We start from the raw sequence: 20640 nt of genomic DNA on the forward strand, positions 1-20640 counted from the left end.
AGGTCATGATCGTAGTACCCCCACACCTTAATCACGACATTGTGGTTTCCATTTTCACCACTAACACCACCCCACCAACACCTTCAAAAAACTAACTTCCAATCTACTTGAAAAAATAGGTAGGAGCTGTCTTCCCCACTGAATTACTCAAAAAAATAAAAAACACAGTAATAAATTCCAGCTCAAGCTATCGTTGAGATATCCATACAACTGTTCAATGTTCAAATCAAATTACAGATCAGATGATTAAACAACACAGCGATTGGCCGGCCGTTAGTTTGTAGAGGAGAATATTAACTATGGCCAATTTCAAAGCACTCACATCTTTACAAGCAAGAAGATATTCTAGTCCAGTCTTAACCTAAAGCTTTTCAACAAAAATCAAACATTCAATAGGGAATTCACCAAAAACCAATTTTCATTAAAGTTGCAGCCAAAAAATCACACATATCTAGTAACTCAATTTTGGTACATTTCTGTAAATTTAAAACATTGTAAACTACTTCCCATCAAGTTCTGAAGACCCTACAGTTTCGCATATAGAATGAAATCAAAGAAAGAATCTAATATTGGGGGAAACCCCCAAATTACACCTCCAAATAGGAGATGGGACAGAGGAGAGTTTCATCTCTCTTTCACCATTTTGTCAGTTTGATGAACGTGAAGTATCTTTTCCCATTGGAAAAATAAATAGAAAAAAGAAAGAGAAAGGGGTCTTAAAAAAGCAAAGAAAAATTTCCCAAAAATAAGGACAAAATGGGGTCGACAGCAATATTTTTTTTTCACGGTTTCTCCACCAGTTTGAGCACCAAACAGCATACGCACCTCCTTTCCATGAAATGTTTTTTATTTGAAAGACTTACAATGTCAGATAGAGGCCCTAATGGAGAAGTGCCTGCAATGCAGTTCTCCCACCCCCCAAAAGTAGGTCTGGTGCTTTGATGGAAACCAAAGGAATCCTCAAACTTAAAGTGAAGTGACCAAGATTCAAGCATTTTACAGGGTTGGTAAACTTATCATTTTGGAATTCCTAATTTCATGGCAGCTGCCTCAACTGTCCAAGGTCAACAGTGGAAAAGCTTCTCCATCGTGATTTGGGGCACCAATAGCTGAAGGCCGTCACCTCGTTTCTACTTTGGTTGAAGCAAGCTAGCCACTCCCATGGGGGATGTCACTCAATTCTTCAAATTTTTCAGATGGCTTTGAAAAAAGGAGCACCCAACAAAGTTAACAGTTACAAAAAAAAAAAGGCACCCGACGACCAATCCTTGCAGACATCTGACTAGCATGGAATGCTAGAAAATTGTAGGAACCAAAAATGACAACATGGGATATTTTCCCTTGTAATTCAATGCTTCTCAAATATCCATATGGAGCCACTTCCATATTTTAGAACAACAGTCCTTGCATGCCGAAGGGGGCTCCCATATTGAAAAGGCTGCTAAATTAAAAGTCTTAGAAGTTGGTTTTCGCATTTACAGAATGTGAAATAACCTGAACTGATGAGACAAATTAATAAGTAAATAAATATTATGGAACCATGAAAAAAGACACCCAGCCGGAGAAGCCATGGCCCTGCTGGTTAATTATATTGATGTTTCATCAACGCATGTAAAATCCAACTCAAGGCCAGATAGATGATGAAAGCCCAACATGGATTCTGATAATCATGAGCATCACTGACATGAGCAAGGACTCAAAAGGGTTTTATCAATGAAAACCTTTCAAAATAAGCCGCAATGGCATGAAAAAGAGAAAAAGTAAAAAACGGAGTGATGTGTCAGGTCTTCAAATAGGCCTTTGAAACTTCCCATGAACCCAAACTCTTCGCATGTTCTTACCATTATGATGGTTCAACAAGTTGATGCAGCAATATTCAAGCTCTAGCTGCACTAGCATGTGTATGCTACATTAGTAGTGCTCTAATTTAGAAATACATACTTTTCCTAGAGCATTTATGAAAGCAACCAGGTAAAACATGGTTAAAAGAGAAAAATGAAAATAAACTAAAAAACCAACTATAAGATATACTAGAAAAGGAACCTAGACAGATCTCAGCATCATGACAAATAGGTAGCATATTCTACCATGTGGCCAAGGGATACAAAGCAAGAGGTCTAGTTAGAAAGCCCAGTGAAGGACAAATTTTTTGCCATGCAATTTATGAAGCTTGGTAAGGATGGTACCTCAATAAAACCAGCATTTAGAAAGAGGTCCCTCACTGTATCGAGCGAAAAGAAATAAGAACGGGTGCCATCAGCTCGCTTATATTCTCGGTTACCAACTCTTTGCGTTGGTAGAAAACGAAGCATAGTCATGTCATAGAGGCCTGCGAGTCAATTCAGCACATGATATGGTTGAGCATGTTACAAAGGTTAAAAAGTGAAAAAATAAATAAAAACAAAGTAGCAACAAACGTCTAGTTTATAGATGAGCATAAATGGCATCATCATAAGAACATAAGAAAACCATATAAACACACAGGCGTCAACCTTCACCCAGCCAGTCCAAACCCCACTTCAAATATTTTAACTTTGGCTGAGTTATTTATAATACCCATTTTCGGCTTAATATCAACCCCAAAAATAAACACAATCTATCCATGTGAGCTAGTGTACTTAGTAGGATAAGATGGCAAGGACGAAAATCTCAATTTCGTTTTTAAATGAAAAAAAGCAACAAACAACCCTACTAGAATCTGTGCAGAGCTAAAGTACAGAGGAAGTACAACCAAGGTTGTGTGTGTGTGTATCTGTGCATGTGTGTGCATGCGTGTGTATGTGTGTGAAAGAGAGAGAGAAAGAGTAGAAGATTCTCTTCTATGCTCTTTGAAAGCTCCTAGCAGGATTGAAGATTTGGGAAACAAGAAATGAAATAGGCATTAATGATTAGAAAACAGCAGGAGGCTCTCGTTTTACACCACCTGTGCAACTAATTTATTGTTGCACTGAAGGATAGATTGCACTAAATTGGTTTCTGAAATTGATATGTCAAACATCACACACCAAACTTGTTTTTCTGTTCACAAAATTAACAAAGCATACCTGTATTGCTATTTGCTAGTCAAAAACAAAAATATTAACAAGAGTTCATGTACCTACCATAATCCCTGAAAAGGAGCAGGCTTCCAGGTTTTAAAACAGAATAACAGTTAGCAATTACGAACGGCATGCTTCGAAATGGCACGGATGATAAAGTGAATATCTGAAAAGAATAATAGACTAAGTTAACTAACAATAATTTAAAAATAGCCTGTGTGTTGGACACTCAAAAGTAAATTAGAATTTGTGAAACACGAGCACAAAGCAAATACATCTGAACACAGAAATTTTCATCATATCAAATCCATAGAGGATTTCCAAAGAACAAAATTGGCAACAGACGAAGAATATTAGAGAAAATACAATAAAAAACATTCTACATTGCATAAACTTTCTCAACATATGTAGTTTCTCCAACATAACCCAAGTTAGCCAAGACTCGAATAAAATTTTCAACTCCTCAGAGTCACACTGAACACCCTCATGTCTCTTCAGAGTTGCTTTCTAATGCCATGAGTTTGCAGGCTTCTCACTTTGCATGTAACATGCAGGGCAGCTGCGCATGCTGAATGCCAAATAATCAAGCATAAGATGCCCAAATACAGGAATGGATTCGGCGATGAATATGGATAATGGAATGAGACAGCATTTCTTGAAACCCAAACCCAGGTTATGCACTTAGATATGAAAATTCTATACAACACATTCATAAATGCATATTATAGCATGTATAATACAATTATATGCATCAAACACATTGACACATATAGGCATATCATGATGCAATATATTATATTTTATTAATATTATATGTTTTTTTACAATTTTGTCATTTTATACATAGATGTATCCTAGCAGTATCCGGTATCGGTATTGGTGAGGACAACAGCACGTTCAACAAGTAGAAGTATCGATGCATCATAGAATCTCTCAAAAGACCAGGAAGATCATGGTTTAGCTAAATTTTAAAGAAATAGATGGCATGAGAGAAATCTTCCTTTTCGTTGAACTATTTCTTTATTTTATCAGTCAGGAAAATGCTTGTTGCTGGAGATAATGATGAGCAAATACTGCAGCTGCTACAACTGTAGAGATGTCATATCTTATCCCTCTAAACGGAAAACAACTTCGTCTCTGTGGCATGAATTTGAAAAGGTTAAAGAAGAAGATGGCACCATAAAAGCAACTTGGAAGCATTGTAACAAACACATACTGGGGGCTATTCCACACAGGGTAAGTCATTTAGAGAAACATTCAGAAAGATGTCCAAAGCCAGCGCAAGAGTTTAGGCCAAAAACTATTAGTAGCAGCTATAAAGAAACGAGAAGGGGGTTTAATAAATTGAATTTGATCAAGAACAAAGTAGAAATGATTTGCAAAAATGAACATCGTACATGAGTACCCTATAACGATAGTAGAGTACACGGGTTTTAGAATTGTTGTAAGAAATCTTCAAGCATTATTTATGATGGTTTCCCAACAACAAAACCTGACATTATAGAAATTTTTGAGGAAAAGAAATTACATGAGTTAGAATTTCTAGCCAGATGAGCCTCTCCACTAAAATATGGCATGTGTCATTATCAATGCCATTTATGCTTGATTGGACGTTACATTGATGAAACATGGCAATCATAAAGCAGATCTTTAGTTTTATTTATACCATATCCTCACACAAGAGGTGTCACTGCTACAGTTATCTTGGATATGTTGTTGACCATAGAAATATTGATAAACAATTGTTAACTATAACTTTAGACAATGCAATTGCACCGTACCTCAAACGTCAATTATCTCGAAATTTATCACTTGCACTTAAAGGAAACATGTCTCATGAGCATTGGAGTGCACATATTGTGAAACTTATTTCGCAAGATGGATGAGTGATAATACATTAGGTCGTTCGAAAAATTCATGAGGATCGAGTACGTTAAAGCATCACAAGTGAAGAAAGAACAGTTTACGAGGCAATCAACCAATTTAGAATTCAAAGTTTAAATAAATAAAAAAAATTCTTGTTGTTCCAACTAGGTGAACCCCGACATAACAAGATATTTTGCCTTAAAATTAAAGGAAGCATTTTATTGCTTTGCCTAATGTGAATCAATTTCCAACTTGGTAATATCTGAGGGTAATTAAGAAAGAGCAAAAGAAATATATGATTGTTTGAAATTGTTCTGTGATCTTACACATATAATTTCAGGAATTAAGTATCCAAATGCATATCTTTATTTCCTTGAGACTCATTTGCTTCTTAATGAAATGGAGCACAAGTCAGTACGAGCATGTTAGTTCCAAACAAACAAAAATTGGATAGAATATTCGAAGATATGCAGTTTGGTTTTGGCTATTGCAGTTGTGATTGATCCTTCTTTCAAACTAAAGTTGGTGACATATCACTACTATCAAATCTATGGTAGTGAAGTAAAGCAATAAATTAAGATGGTTCATCAAGGAGCTTATGATCTCTATAGTGAGCTGAGAAGAATTTTAATGAAGGAATCATCAGCTTCCAGGATTGTAAGCAGTTTGGGTCGTGGTACATCTTCTAGTGGTGGTTTTGGAATTGAGAGTGAGGGGTTTCATATAAGAGTTCTTGTAACATACTTACAACGTCTGAATTGGACTTATTTTTGGAGGAAACCGTCTTCCCACTAGATCCAGATTTCAACATCTTAAACTAGTGCGAACTCAATGTGCCAAAGTTTCCTAATCTCTCAAAGATGGCTCAGGATATCTTGGCACTCATGTTTCCACTATTGCATCAAAGTCAACATTTAGCACAAGGCGGGCGACTACAAGTTGCTGAATATACCTCTTTGCGTCTAGAGACAGTACATGTATTGATGTGTGCACAAGAATGGCTTCGGTATGAATTAGAAGTCAACATAGCATCTGTAGGAATTCATGATATCTTGGCGCTCATGTTTCCACTATTGCATCAAAGTCAACATTTAGCACAAGGCGGGCGACTACAAGTTGCTGAATATACCTCTTTGCGTCTAGAGACAGTACATGTATTGATGTGTGCACAAGAATGGCTTCGGTATGAATTAGAAGTCAACATAGCATCTGTAGGAATTCATGATGGTGTTTGTTATTGGAGTAGTTGATTCTGTCTTTCCAGTTACCAATTATAGCAAAGCCAAATGTTCAGCTATGTGTCTTCCGTCTTATTCTGTTTTTTTTTAATCTCTCATATGTTTATGAATTGAATATATACGAAGGATACATCATGCAACATGAGTGTGGATATATATCAGTGCATTCATACATTGATAATAGAGCATATCATTGTATATATTCACTAATATGTAGCATATACGCACTGATATATAGAACATATCAGTGTATAGATGCTCTGAGATATAACGCACTAATAGTTGTACAATGAATATATGCAATGATCTATAGTCTATATACGTTTCGATACCTAGCGATCTTGGGTTGTTTCTTTACTTTGCATATGGAGGATATCGATATATGCACTGCCACAAGATAGGGCTGAGAATTGACCCGATCCTGATCCGAAACCTGGATTTCGGATCCTATTTGGATCCGGGTATGGGTTCGAAATTCGAATCCGGATCCTAAAGTCACGTCTGAATTGAAATATAGATTGGATCTGGTTTTTAAAAACAATATATATATATATGTATGTATATATATATATATGTATATATATGTATATATATATGTACATACATATATATATGTATATATATATATACATATATATATATATATACATATATATATATATATACATATATATATATATATGTATATATATAAGATGTTGTGCACCCAGTTGCATACTGCTACAGTAAACGCCCACAGCTCAGAATGAATCTAGGCCGATCTAACGATCACCGATGTCCGATAGTGTTTGAATTTTAATTTTTTTTCTACAAATCTAAATTACTTGAAATTTTAGGTGTATGTTCTTCAAAAATAGGCGAATCTACCAAAAATATCAAAAAACAATTTTACATGAAATAAATTGACCAAAATACTCCTGAAAAGTTCCGGGGGCTATTTTTATCAATTTTTTTGTGAATTATTTTTTTTTATATTTTTATTAGGTGCGCCTTGATGAGAAGAACACACACCTAAAATTTCAAGTGATTTGGATTTGTCTAAAAAAATTAAAATTCAAACACTATCGGACATCCGTGAACGTCAGATCGGCCACATAATGGCTCAGATTCAATATGGGCCATTCGCATATGGGCGTGCAGCAGTAACTCCCTACATATATATATATATATATATATATATATATATATATATATATATATATATATATAGATATAGATATGAGAAATGACATTAGGAGACCCTCCCACACCCATGTGAGTAGGACCCCCAAAGGATCACCATTAAATTTGGCACAGATTTTTAGAAAAGTTATCACATGGGTGTGACTTGACTTTTCTAGAGATCTGCGCCATATTTGATGGTGATCATTTGGGGTCCTACTCATATGAGTGTGGGAGGGTCTCATAGGATCATTACTCATATATATACATGGGAAAGTATATAATGAGACCATTTATCTTTGGTACTATGTGATCACAATTAATCTTAACCATTGGATGTGAAACTGGGTGGCTACATTTATTTCATTCACTAAGCTCAAAGTTCAAAAAAAATTTTCTCGAACTTTGTGACACACTTAAGCTATTAGATTTCACATCAGATGGTTGTACGTAATTGTGACATACCTATATCAAAGATAAATGGTAAGAACTTAGAAGACTTTAATCCCCACCATATATTAATTGAGGATGAATGGTGGGGATTGATCCAATCCTTTCTCTCTCTATTAAAAAAAGACTCAGGTTTAGGGACTTAGGGTTTCTACAATTAACAGTTTCCATCGCCAAGCCCTAGCCCTTTCCATAGCCAAGCCCTAGCCCTTTCCATCGCCAAGCTCTAGCCCTTTCCATCGCCAAGCTCCAACCCTATTGTGTTTCCATCACCATCGCCATCGCCATCGCCATCTGTCACCATCGCCAAGCCCTATTTCCATCGCCAAGCAAGCCCAAGCTACTGGTTTGAGCTTTCCATCGCCAAGCCAAGCACCCCACCATGCTTCTCTCTCTAAACCAAACACACGAAAAGGGACCATCGGCCAAGCTTTTCCCCACCTTGCCAAGCCACCATCAGCTCTCTCTCTAAAAACAAAGAGAGACCATTGAAACATAGTCGCTCAAAAGGTATGCGCAAGCCCCCAGCCCTACTGTGTTTCCATCGCAAAAGCTTAGATTTCTCTCTCATCTCTCAGTTATTTTTTATGATTTTTTATTCTTCTTGAAGCTCTTCGAATCCCCTAAAGAAGCCCTAAATTTATCTTTAGTTTTTTTGCTCAAATCCGAGCATTTTCATTCTTAACAAAGGGACCTCTGAAGAACCTGTAAAATCCGCCAACTTTGAGATATCTCTTTCATTTCTTAGTTTTATGTTTTATTTTTTATTTATGTTGAAAATCTTCGAATCCCCTACAAAAACCCTAACTCGATTTCTTTTATTTCTATTTTTTAATATTTCTCTAGATTGTGATTTCTTTATTACTGCTATCAGTATTTTGTTCATCCCATATGAGAGCTTTGTTGTTCGATGTTGGACAGTTTTTGCAAAATGTGGAGACCATTATTGAGTATCATTAGATGGCTGGAACCATTATTGAGTATCATTAGATGGCTTGAACCATTCTTGATTTCTTATAATGCATTGCAGTTAGGTGGTACGTGGTGAGTGATTTTGATATCTTTTCTGAAAATTTTTGAATCGAACTTTTTTTTTCTGATTTATTTTGGCACTGAGCTTTGTGCTATTAGGTATTTGAATCTACTAAAAAATTAGCCATTTGAGTTTATTTGAGTGCGCTCTTAGATGCTAAGGTATCAATGTATTTCTCTTTTATGCAAAATGTCTAATGTTGGAGAAAATTCTGAGCAAAATACCATTGTAGAAGAGATTTTGTCTGGAACCTCCAAACGTAAAAATGTTTCTACTGTTTAAGAAGAATTTGAGAAAATCACTAAAGACAATGGTTTTCTAAAAGCTAGGTGTAAGTATTGTAATGCTCACCTAACAAGAGCTAGTTCAAGTGGGACGAGTCATTTACAAAACCATTTACAAAGATGTACAAGGAGAATGCATGTAACTTTACATAACTACCCATTCACAATTGTGCAACACACAAGATTTAGAAATTTTGTGAAAAATCTTCAACCATTGTTTAAGATGGTTTCTCGCTTCACAGTAAGATCAGATATCAGATATCAGATATTATGGAAATTTACAAGAGTGAGAAAAAGAGATTGCATATGGAGTTAGAGAAAATTCCAAGTCGTGTGAGCCTCACCACTGATATGTGGTCTTCATGTAGGAATCAAGGGTATTTGTATCGCACATTATATAGATGAATCATGGAAATTAAAGAAACGAATCCTTAGTTTCTTATATGTACCATCTCCTCACACAGGAGATGTCATTGCTATAGTGCCTTTGGATCTTTTAATGCATTGGAAGCTTGAAAAAAAGTTGGTTACAGTTACTCTTCATAATGCAGCATATAATGATGTTACAACATCATCCCTCAAGAGACAATTGTCCCGAAACTCATCACTTGTCCTCGAGGGTAAGATGTTTCATGTGCGATGTTGTGCATATAAAACGATAGGTGTTGTGGTTCAAAAAATTAGAGAGGGCATCAAGTTTATCAAAGCCTCACAAGCTAGGCAGGAAAGATTTAATGGAACAATTAGCCTACTCCAAATAGAAAGTAAAAAAAATATATGGCTTGATAAGTGTTCAAAAAGCGCTAAGCGGCACCTAGATGGTCATGGGGGTTCAGGCTACCCAGTGCCTAGGCGGGCGCCCTTGATAAGTATTTCAAAAAGTGCTAGGCGGCACCTAGACGGTTGTGGGGGTCCAAGCTGCTCAGCGCCTAGGCGGGCGCCTAGAACCTGGGTGGCCCAGTAGAAAGAAGAAAGTTAGAATTTTGATGTTCTAACCATAAATGGAGAGAAATTTGATATTCTAACCACAAATATTAGAATTTTAATGTTCTATCCATAATCCATATTTGATATTTCTATGAATGAGGAGAATTTTGATAGTCCATAATCCATATTTTCATACAATGCTAAAACCATACAAGCATACACTGATACACGCAAAAGTTAGATAGTAGAAACTAAAAACTAAAAATAAGAAAAAGAAAATATACAGAAATTAAAAAACTATACAGCCTAGGACTCAATAGTCAACACTCAACACCAAGAATCAAGAGTCTTCAACTCTTCATTCTTCAGTCATCATCAGGAGTAGGGTAAGCCTCATTATATGCATCAGATTCAAGGTCATTATCATCAGACTCAAAGTCATCTCCCTCTTCAACATAACGCTCGTCCTCCTCTGTTTCTCTTGAATCTGCCTCTTCCTCCTCTTCTTCTACCTTCCTCTTACTTTGTGCAGATGAGGCCCTAGGAGTCTTGGCTGCTCTACCCTTTTCTATCTTTCTGTGCTTCCCAAAACTCAAATATTATATAATCTCCTCCCTGGTACCCTCAAGATCATGTTTACACGAGGCAACATCCCCCTTAGCACCATCAAGGTGTTTTTTTAACCGATAAATACCTCCATTAGTATCATTTCCATAATAATTACATTTAATACGATTTTTGTCATTCGGATTCAGGTTATGATCATACTTCCAACTCAGATCACCACTTCTAGAAGAACCTGGAGAAGATATTTCTATAGAATAAGGCTCATTTTCATCCTTTTTTGGTTCTACTAAATTAGGATATTGTCTAATCTCATCCCGAATAGCATCAAAAACCTTTTACAAGAATCAACATTCCCTTTAATATTGGCAAGGTGTTTCTTAAATCGGTTAATACCCCTATTGGTATCTTTTTCAAAAAATTTACACCTTATACAATTTTTATTGTTTGGTTTCGGGTTATGACCATACTTCCAACCCGAATCACTTCTTCTAGTAGAACCAAAAATAGATCTATTCAAATGACAAGAATTTTGTTCCTGTTTGTGTTTACTGAACTCATATATAGGTTAATCTCCTCTCTGATAGCTTCAGGAACATTTTTACAAGTGGCAACATTCCCCTTAATACCGGTAAGATGTTTCTTAAATCGGTTTATGCCCCATTTTCTATCTTTTTCACAATAATTGTTCTATCTTTTTCACAATAATTGCATCTTATGCAATTTTTGTCATTCAGATTCTGGTTATATCCATATTTCCAACCGGATCTCCACTTCGATTAGATCTTGAAGAAGGCATCTCAAAATAAAATAAGCAATCTAACAAATAAAGTTTTGCACTTACTTTGATTGCTCGAATTCCAAACTATAGTAACATGAATTGCCCACTGGGGTAGTGATTTCGTTTTAGAATTTCGATTCTGCGTTTCAAGCAATCTAAAAAATAAAGTTTTGCACTTACTTTGATTGTTCGAACTCCAAACTATAGTTAAACGAATTGCCCACTGGGGCAGTGATTCCGTTTCAGAATCTCGATTCCACGTTTCCCATAACAAAACTCGATTTTGAACGAAAGGAATCACGTTTCCAAATTTCTCGAAACATGATTCAATTTAGTTTATGAATCTTGGTTCCTAGTAGCTTTGGAATCAAGGTTTCATATCACAGTCTTTGTGATTCTTAGCTACATAACAATGCGATTCTGCTTGTGCAAAACATTGATTCCAAATTTTTAAGAATTGCGAATCTATGTTGTTTGGAATCAAGATTCTATATCACAGACATCGTGATTCTCAGCTACACAACAATGCAATTCTATATGTACGGAACGTTGATTCCAAAAGTTTTAAATATGGGGAATATGTGAAATTTTTTATTTTCTTGTTTTCAAATTTCTATCGTTGTATTTAAACAACTCTTACCAAGAACAAATATTTCTAAAAAAAATTGTTACTTCAAATTTAATAATTTTTAGTAAATGATATGCGTACTAATGTGATATTGTTTAATATATGATGGGTACCAAGATATGTACCACAACTTTTCTTCAAGTAGAATAAGCACATAAGAATACGTGCGAAGTGCCCTAGCGTTTTAAGTTAAATTAATCATTAAATATCATAAAATGACTTGAAATTGAATAACTCAATCTTCACGAGTCAAAACTACATTGTCATCTACTTATTTTATTGAAGGAAAGGAGATAGAGGGAGCTCACCCTTGTTCTCACTAGTTGTATGTCGTAGACTAGCTCCAAGCCTTGTAGGAGAAGGGTTGTCGGTAGACCGAATCCATTGTATGCAATTGTTGACAAAGATATCATAAAGGTTGACATTGGTAATTGAACTAAATATATATGGCCAAAATTCAATATTTTAATAATGATAAAATTTAAATATTTTTCTCAAAAAAAGATAAAATTTAAATATTTTCTGAATACTTCTCTCATATACCGGAGGGGATTGGTGTACAATTCCAGTAAAAGGAGAATCTTGATTCCTGAATGGTGAGAATCTTGATTCCAAGTTGATGGGGACAACGATTCCAGAAGTTTAGGAATCACAGTTCTATATTTTTAAGAATCACGATTCCAATCTCATTGGATCGTGTTTCCAGAATCCACTGAACTATATGGGGTCAAATGCGATTCCATATAGGTATGAAACTCGATTCGACATGAAGGGACATCGATTCTTACAAATATGAAACACGATTCTTATTTTATTAGATCGCGATTCCAATATAGTGCGAAACAAGATTTGTAATTCCGAATCGTATGGACAACGATTCTAAGATTAGGAAACATATGATACATACGACTCTGCGATTCCGATACCTAAAACGATTCGGAATCACAAAGCTTTTCAACAACTATACTCCAAACTTCCACATCTGAGATGTTTTCTGGCACTAAAATATTCAAAAACACCCTCTAATAGGACTTAAAAAACTCCAAAACTAAATCTAAACTTCATGGATGATGTTTGGATCTATTTCCCATAATTTTGAAAAACACTTCGATCCAATGAAAATCACAAAATCTAGTTTTTTTGATATTTCTCTCTCTAAAATAGGTTCTTGTGGGTTTAGGTTTCAAATGAACCTAAAACCCACCTTTAAAAGCATTTTTTCTCAAAAAAACCCAAAATAACCCTAAAAAAAACTCATTTCCACCCTTGGGCGAGGAGCAAACCCTGGGCCAAGGCTGGGCGCCCGCCCAAGGACCGCCAGCCTAGTTTGGCCGCTAAGGCTTGGGTGATGCACTCAGGCCTTCTAAACGGCCTAGGAGAACGCCTAGGCACTGAGGGGTCCGCTTTTTGAATCATTGGCCTTTGATGTTCCAACTCGGTGGAACTCCACATATAAAATGTTAGATGTGGCCCTAGCATTAAAGGAAGCATTTCATCGTTTTGCTCAAGATGAATTTTCGTCCAATTTGGTATCATGTGATAGTGAATGGGAGACTACAAAAGAAATATATGATTGTCTGAAAGTTTTTTTTTATGTCACATGTAGATTTTTAGGGTCTAAATATCCAACACGCTGATCTATATTAAGTTTCAGTATGTGGGATGATGAGCTCTAAGGAACATATAAGTTTTATGGCAATCCAAATGAAAGATAAATTTGATAAGTATTGGAAGATTTGTTCTTTAATTTTGGCTGTAGCAATTGTGGTTGATCCTCGATATAAACTCCAGGTTGTGCAATACTACTACTCAAAAATCAATGGACGATATGCAGAGCACCAAGTATAGTTCGGGATGGGATTTATGATCTTTATAAGGACTATGAAAGTGATAAAGCATTAACTGGTAGCTCTGGGAGTACTTTGGATAGTGGAGTGAGAGAGAGAAATTGGACACTATTGCTAAGTTGACAGGGGACTTTCTAACTTTCATTAGTGAGAACTCAAACAACTTATCTAGAAAGTCTGAGTTAGACCCTGCACTTAGAGGAACCGGCCTTTCCATTTGATGAAAACTTCAATATCCTAAAGTGGTGGGAACTCAATGCACCTAAGTTTCCCAACCTTTCCAAGATGGCTCGAGATGTTTTGGTTATTCTTGTTTCTACAGTTGCATTGGAGTCCTCATTTAGCACAGTGGGACGAATTCTTGATGAGCATCGTAGCTCATTGAAACCAGAGACAGTACAAGCATTGATGTGTGCACAAGATTGGCTTCATAATGATGTTGAAGATAGAAAATGAGTTTCTTTCCATATTTAAATTATTACTTCATGTGATTTTTAATTTTAAATGCTCTTACAAGTTAATTATTACTGTTTTGTTTGCCTTTTAGATTTAGATGGTGAGGGTGCATCATCTGGTAATTCTGTTGTTTCTACACTACACTTTGCGAAGATGATGAAGATTGTGATTGACCATTGGGCAGGTAAGTTGTGTTTCTTTTTGTGTGGTTCAATTATCAATGAATCGTCTTATTTCAATAATTATATTTATTCAATGGTCATATGGATACATCTCATTTTCTTTTATTCTTTATTACATTGTTGCTTATACATCTGATTTATTGTTATGGATTTTACATTGAGAGAAAGATGCTAATATTTTATCTTAAAGTTATCTCAACGACTGCTTGTGATCTTCTCTTACTAGTTCAAGTTATTTCAAGGATTTCTTGTGATCTCAATAGTTCCAAGTTATCTCAATGATTGCTTATGATCTTCTCTCCATAGGTAATCAACGTAAGTGATGCTAAGTGGAGGAATTGAAAGTGAAAGTGGAAGTACTTGAACCTTGACGGACCTTATTTTTAATGGGGTTTCTTGTAATGAAATTGATGTAACGATATGGGTTTTTTTTTGTTTGAGAGGATGAAATTTTATGGATGTTTATTTTTAATTTGATGGAGGTAAAGATATGGTTTTTTTTAATTTGAGAATGATGAAATTTATGGATGTTTATTTTTAATTTGACGGATGTAAGGACATGGGGTTTCTTTTATTTGAGAATGATGTATGAATTCTATGGATGTTTATTTTTAATTAAAATAGATGTCAAGATATGGGGTTTCTTTTACTTGAGAATGAGGCATAAATGTTTATTTGAAATTCTATAGATGTTTATTTTTATTTTGATGTAATGTTGCAGGGTTTCAACATTTTAAGATTTATGTAATAAGGGCTTCCTTTTTTTATTCAAATCATATATTCATATGAGCATTTTTTTTATTGATCACTTTTTTCTACCACAAAATAGATAGTATTCTTATTTATTTCCCCCTAAAATCCTTGATTTTGATTGCCACGAGTCTCCGAAAAATCAATATTACTAGCTCAGAAAAAGCAACACTGAAATTGAAATTAACGAGGTTTAACATTGAGAACAAAGGGCATCCATATGTTGATTATGGTACTATTGTGTGACCACCAAATGTTTTGCTGTTTAAAAAAGGACGTGAAAAATAAAAAAATGGAATTCAAATGGAAATAAATCCTTATCCAGATCCCGACTCGGATCTTATATAAAATTTTGGATTCGAATCCAGATCTGAATATTTAGGATCCGGATCTGGGTGGATCAGGACCCGAAAATTCTCACCTCTAATATCCCCCGTGAATAAAGTCAAAAACAAACAAGTTGGGATCTCTATATGTAGGGGTGAGAATTTTCTAAATCGGGTCCGGATCCACCCAGATCTAGATCTAGATCTCGATCTGGATCCGAAGTATACTATTCGGATCAGGATAGGGATACGAATTCAAAATTTTATATAAGATCCAAATCCGAATCTGAATTCGGATCCGGACTTATTTCCATTTGAGTTCCAGTTTGTAATTTTACGTAAACAGCAAAACATTTGGTGGTCATGCAAGACTACCATAATCAACATATGGATTCCTCTTATTTTTAGTGTTAAACTTTGTTAATTTCAATTTTAGTTTTTCTTTGTTTTGAGCAAGTAATATTGATTTTTCGGAGAACGACGACAATCAAAATCAGGGATTTTAAAGGGAAATAAACAATAATATTATCTATTTATGGTAAAAAAAATGATCAACAAAAAAAATGCTCATATGAATATATGATTTGATTTAAAAAAAGGAAGCCCTTATTTATATAAATCTTAAAAAGTTGAGACCTTATAACATTGCATCAAAAGAAAAATAAACATCTATGGAATTTCAAATGAACATTTATACACAATTGTCAAATAAAATCATTCTCAAATAAAAGAAACCCCATATTCTGACATCTATTTTAATTAAAAATAAGCATCCATAGAATTCATACATCATTCTCCAATAAAAGAAACCCCATATCCTTACATCCATCAAATTAAAAATAAACATCCATAGAATTTCATCATTCTCAAATAAAAAAAACCCATATCCTTACCTCTAAATTAAAAATAAACATCCATAAAATTTCATCCTTTCAAACAAAAGAAACCCAAATAAACATTCATAAAATTTCATCCTCTCAAACAAAAGAAACCTCATATCGTTATATCAATTTCATTACAAGAAACCCCACTAAAAATAAGGTCCATCAAGGTTCAAGCACTTCCACTTTCAATTTCAATTCCTCCACTTAGCATCACTTACGTTGAACACCTATTGAGAGAAGATCACAAGCAATCATTGAGATAACTTGAACTATTGAGAGAAGATCAATTGAACTATTGAGAGCAGATCACAACCAATCATTGAGATAACTTTAAGATAAAAAATCAGCATCTTTCTCTCCATGTAAAATCCATAACAATAAATAAGCAACAATGTAATAAAGAATAAAAGAAAAATGAGATGTATCCATGACCATTGAATAAATATAATGCTGAAATAAAACGATTCATTGATGATTGAACCACACAATAAGAAACACAACTTTCCTGCCCAATGATCAATCACAATCTTCATCATCATCGCAAAGTGTAGAAACAGCAAAATTACCAGATGATGCACCCCCACCAACTAAATCTAAAAGGCAAACAAAACAGTAACAATTAACTTGTAAAAGCAACTACAATTAAAAATAACATGACCTAACAATTTAAATATGGAAAGAAACTCATTTTATACTTCAACATCATTATGAAGCCAATCTTGTGCACACATCAATGCTTGTACTGTCTTTGATTTCAATGAGCTACGATAATCATCAAGAACGCGCCCCACTGTGCAAAATAAGGACTCCCATGCAACTGTAGAAACAGGAATAACCAAAACATCTTGAGCATCTTGGAAAGGTTGGGAAACTTAGGTGCATTGAGTTGCCACCACTTTAGCATATTGAAGTTTTCATCAAATGGGAAGACAGGTTTCTCTAAGTACAGGTCTAACTCAGACTTTCTAGATAAATTGATTGAGTTCTCACTAATGAAAGTTACAAAGTCCCCTGTCAACTTACCAATAGTGTCCAATTTCTCTCGCTCACTCCACTATCCAAAGAACTCCCAAAGCTACCTACTAATGCTTTATCACTTTCATAGTTCTTATAAAGATCATAAATCCCATCCCGAACTATACTTACTTGGTGCTCTACATCATTTCCATAGATTTTTGAGTAGTAGTATTGCACAACCTGCAATTTATATCGACGATCAACCACAACTTGCTACAGCCAAAATCAAAGAACGAATCTTCCAACACTTAATCAAAGTTATCTTTCACTTGAATTGCCATAAAACTTATATGTTCCTTAGAGCTCATGCTCCATTACGTCAAAGCCACGTGAATCCCACATACCGAAACAAAATATAGATTAACAGTTGGATATTTAAACCCTGAAAATCTACATGCGACATCAAAAAAAGGTTTCTAACAATCATATATTTCTTTTGCAGTCTCCCATTCACTATCACATGGTACCCAAATTGGGCGAAAATTCATCTTGAGAAAAATGATGACATGCCTCCTTTAATGCTAGGGCCACATCTAACATTTTATATGTGGAGTTCCACCGAGTTTGAAACACAGTAGCTTCGTCACATCTAACATTTTATCTGTGTTTTTAGAGAGAGAGAGAGAGAGAGCCGATGGTGGCTTGGCAAGGTGGGGAAACACAATAGCTTGGTCAATAGTCCCTCTTTGTGTGTTTGGTTTAGAGAGAGAAGCAAGGTGCGGGGCTTGGCTTAGCGATGGAAACCTCAAACCAGTAGCTTGGGCTTGCTTGGCGATGGAAACTGTTAACTATAGAAACCCTAAGTCCCTAAACCTAAGTCTTTTGTTTAGAGAGAGAGAAGGGATTGGATCAAACCCCACCGTTCATCCTCAATTAATATACGGTGGGGATTAAGTCTTCTAAGTTCTTAAATTATTATATATGTCATATCATACTATATATAAAAATTATAACTTACATCCATAATTTAAATTATATTGTTTTTAAAAATTGGGTCGAATCCAGATCGGATCCACCTGTACCCGGATTCGATCAAGATTTCCATTCGGATCTGACTTTAGGATCCGGATCCGAATTTCAGATCCAAAACCGGATCCGAAATCCAAGTTTTGGATCCGGATCAGGTCAATTCTCAATTCTAGAGGTTATTGATAATGGTTTCTCTTTGAATATGGAGGATATTGAAATATGCATCGATATATTGGTCAATTTGGAAGTGAAAGTTAAGATACAGGTTTCTCTCTCTTGAGTTTGACTTTGGCCTGTGTGTGTGTGTGTTGTGACATGAAAGCATTTGAGGGGCCCAATGGTAGTGTGTGAGTCTCTATTCTTAAGATGATTTTAACTCGCAAAGAAAACAGCAGGATTTAACCCTGACTCAAACCCACTCCAACCCAGGGGGATCCAAAGCTAGATCCAGACCCAGACATGATCTCCCAGGTCTGGGGATCCAAATGCCTCAGACCCAGACGTGATCTGCCAGGTCTGGGGAGCAGCACTAATCAGTAGTTGCATTAGCTTAGAGTCAATGTGTGTCTCATGTCTCATTTGAGGAGTTGATGAGTTGGTATAGCATAAGAAAATAGTCAATTTACAATGCACAAATACAGCTATCGGTACAGGTAAAACATCATTTTTTTCGCAATTTTACATAAGTTATTGAAGTATCAGATGGGTACAGCACCCATATTGACTAGCTGAGCATCACAGGTGTCAAATCTTTTTCTAATTAGGTCCTTTTATGGCACCTTGTACAGATCAAAAAGTGGGATCCCAACTTGCTTAGGGTACTGTGTTCCACCATGGGTGCTTTCTTTGGAATGCTATGGCACTCACAAGTGACCATTTGAATCAAATATATTAGTCTTTTGTTCTTTTTGTACACGTGCATCATGTGACAGCAAAGGAGTTATGGAATCATCTTCTACTCACCCCTTCTTCAGAATCATGTAGAGATTCTTCCATTAATTTTTTTTCCTTAAAGTCATCGCATATCCAGTAGCCATGCTCATATGAAGAAGATCACCATTCCCTTTACATAAAAAGTTAATATTCTTTGGATTATGGGCTCCACTGCTGTATTTATGAGCAATTAGAATAAATGAAATAAGATTTTGAGGGAGGTTCAAACTAGTCTTGGGGCATTTAGTGAGAAGATCTGAAATGTTATCATCTATCGAACCCTTGTTCGACAGGAATTCCAAGGTTTAACAGCATTGGATTGGTTAATATTTGAATGACAGTTTTCAGCAATGATTTTTTATCATCCGAGCCTAATACTACACGGATCCTCACCCAAAAGACACCATTAAGTTTAATTTCAGAGGTAATTTCTTTGGCAATCCAAGGCCCTTAGGGGGATTGATGAAGCAAATTTTATCGTGACAAGACTCAACTCATGTTTTCAGTCTTTCAAGTTTGCTAGTGGTGGCAGGCAACTCAATGTTATCAAGTGATCAAAGAAACAACTATATGAGGAGCTTCTCTTACAGCATCCATGAGATTTCCTCGAACCCGCATGTACAAAATGTTGCAATGAAATTGCAGATGTAATTATCAAACAAAAATTTGGAGGCATAGATCAAAAATCAAATCTTGCTGGAAACTATTTGTGCCAGATCCCACTATCCCACATTGCCAATCTGAGGAGAAATTGATACTATTGTAGACATATCACGATGTCATCATATTTAGCTAAACAAGTTACATGGAAGTAATCCTTGAAGTGAAGCCCCTTTCAAGTGGCAAATACATTGCCTACTTTCAGATATAATATGTCAATTAACCTGAAGTCATTAGTTTGACATAAAAAGTATCATAAATGACATGCAAACAGTACCAATTGGATGGATATTATGTCCAGCATTAATATGATCACTCTTTAAAGCACAAAGAGGAACATAATCTAAAGAATGATTAAGGTTGTTGTATCATAAACAGGGTTCACATCATAGTTGAGATTAAATTGATTACGTTTAAAAGAATTCAATTCAACAGTCAGATTTCCCACAACATGTCAGAAAAGACGTGAACACCATAGATGTGAAATAGGACAAAGATACCGAAATCTGTATCCATGTCTCAGAAACACAGGATAAAGAAGTTAAAGAGAAAATTAAGACAAATTTCAATAGCATTAAGAAAGCAATAATTTATTTTCCTTTCTTTTCTTCTGACCTATAACTTTATTAAAGAGAACAAGGATATC

The 20640-nt window shown here is 35.3% G+C and overlaps 1 protein-coding gene and 1 pseudogene across 3 annotated transcripts in view; one reads left to right on the plus strand and one right to left on the minus strand.

The window, feature by feature from the left end:
- Positions 1–400: 400 nt before the first annotated feature.
- Positions 401–20640, minus strand: part of LOC18422962 (Methyltransferase family protein) — a 34014-nt gene continuing 13774 nt past the window's right edge. Inside the window, exons 5-7 of one of the 3 annotated variants that reach the window (XM_020671141.2) lie at positions 3102–3204; positions 2187–2329; positions 401–1438 (exon numbers count right to left, since the gene is read on the minus strand). In XM_020671141.2, coding sequence (XP_020526800.1) covers positions 1349–1438; positions 2187–2329; positions 3102–3204 — 336 coding nt within the window. In that variant the 3' untranslated portion in view covers positions 401–1348. Of the gene's footprint in view, positions 1888–2186; positions 2330–3101; positions 3205–16539; positions 16643–20640 lie in introns of those variants that run through there. The other 2 variants (XM_006827455.4, XM_088872709.1) reach the window with 2 other exon arrangements.
- Positions 9341–14273, plus strand: LOC148781403 (zinc finger BED domain-containing protein RICESLEEPER 2-like; annotated as a pseudogene).

This window comes from Amborella trichopoda, chromosome 7 (genome assembly GCF_054954075.1).
Source record: "Amborella trichopoda isolate Santa Cruz 75 chromosome 7, AtrichopodaSantaCruz75HAP2 v2.0, whole genome shotgun sequence".
Taxonomy (NCBI): domain Eukaryota; kingdom Viridiplantae; phylum Streptophyta; class Magnoliopsida; order Amborellales; family Amborellaceae; genus Amborella; species Amborella trichopoda.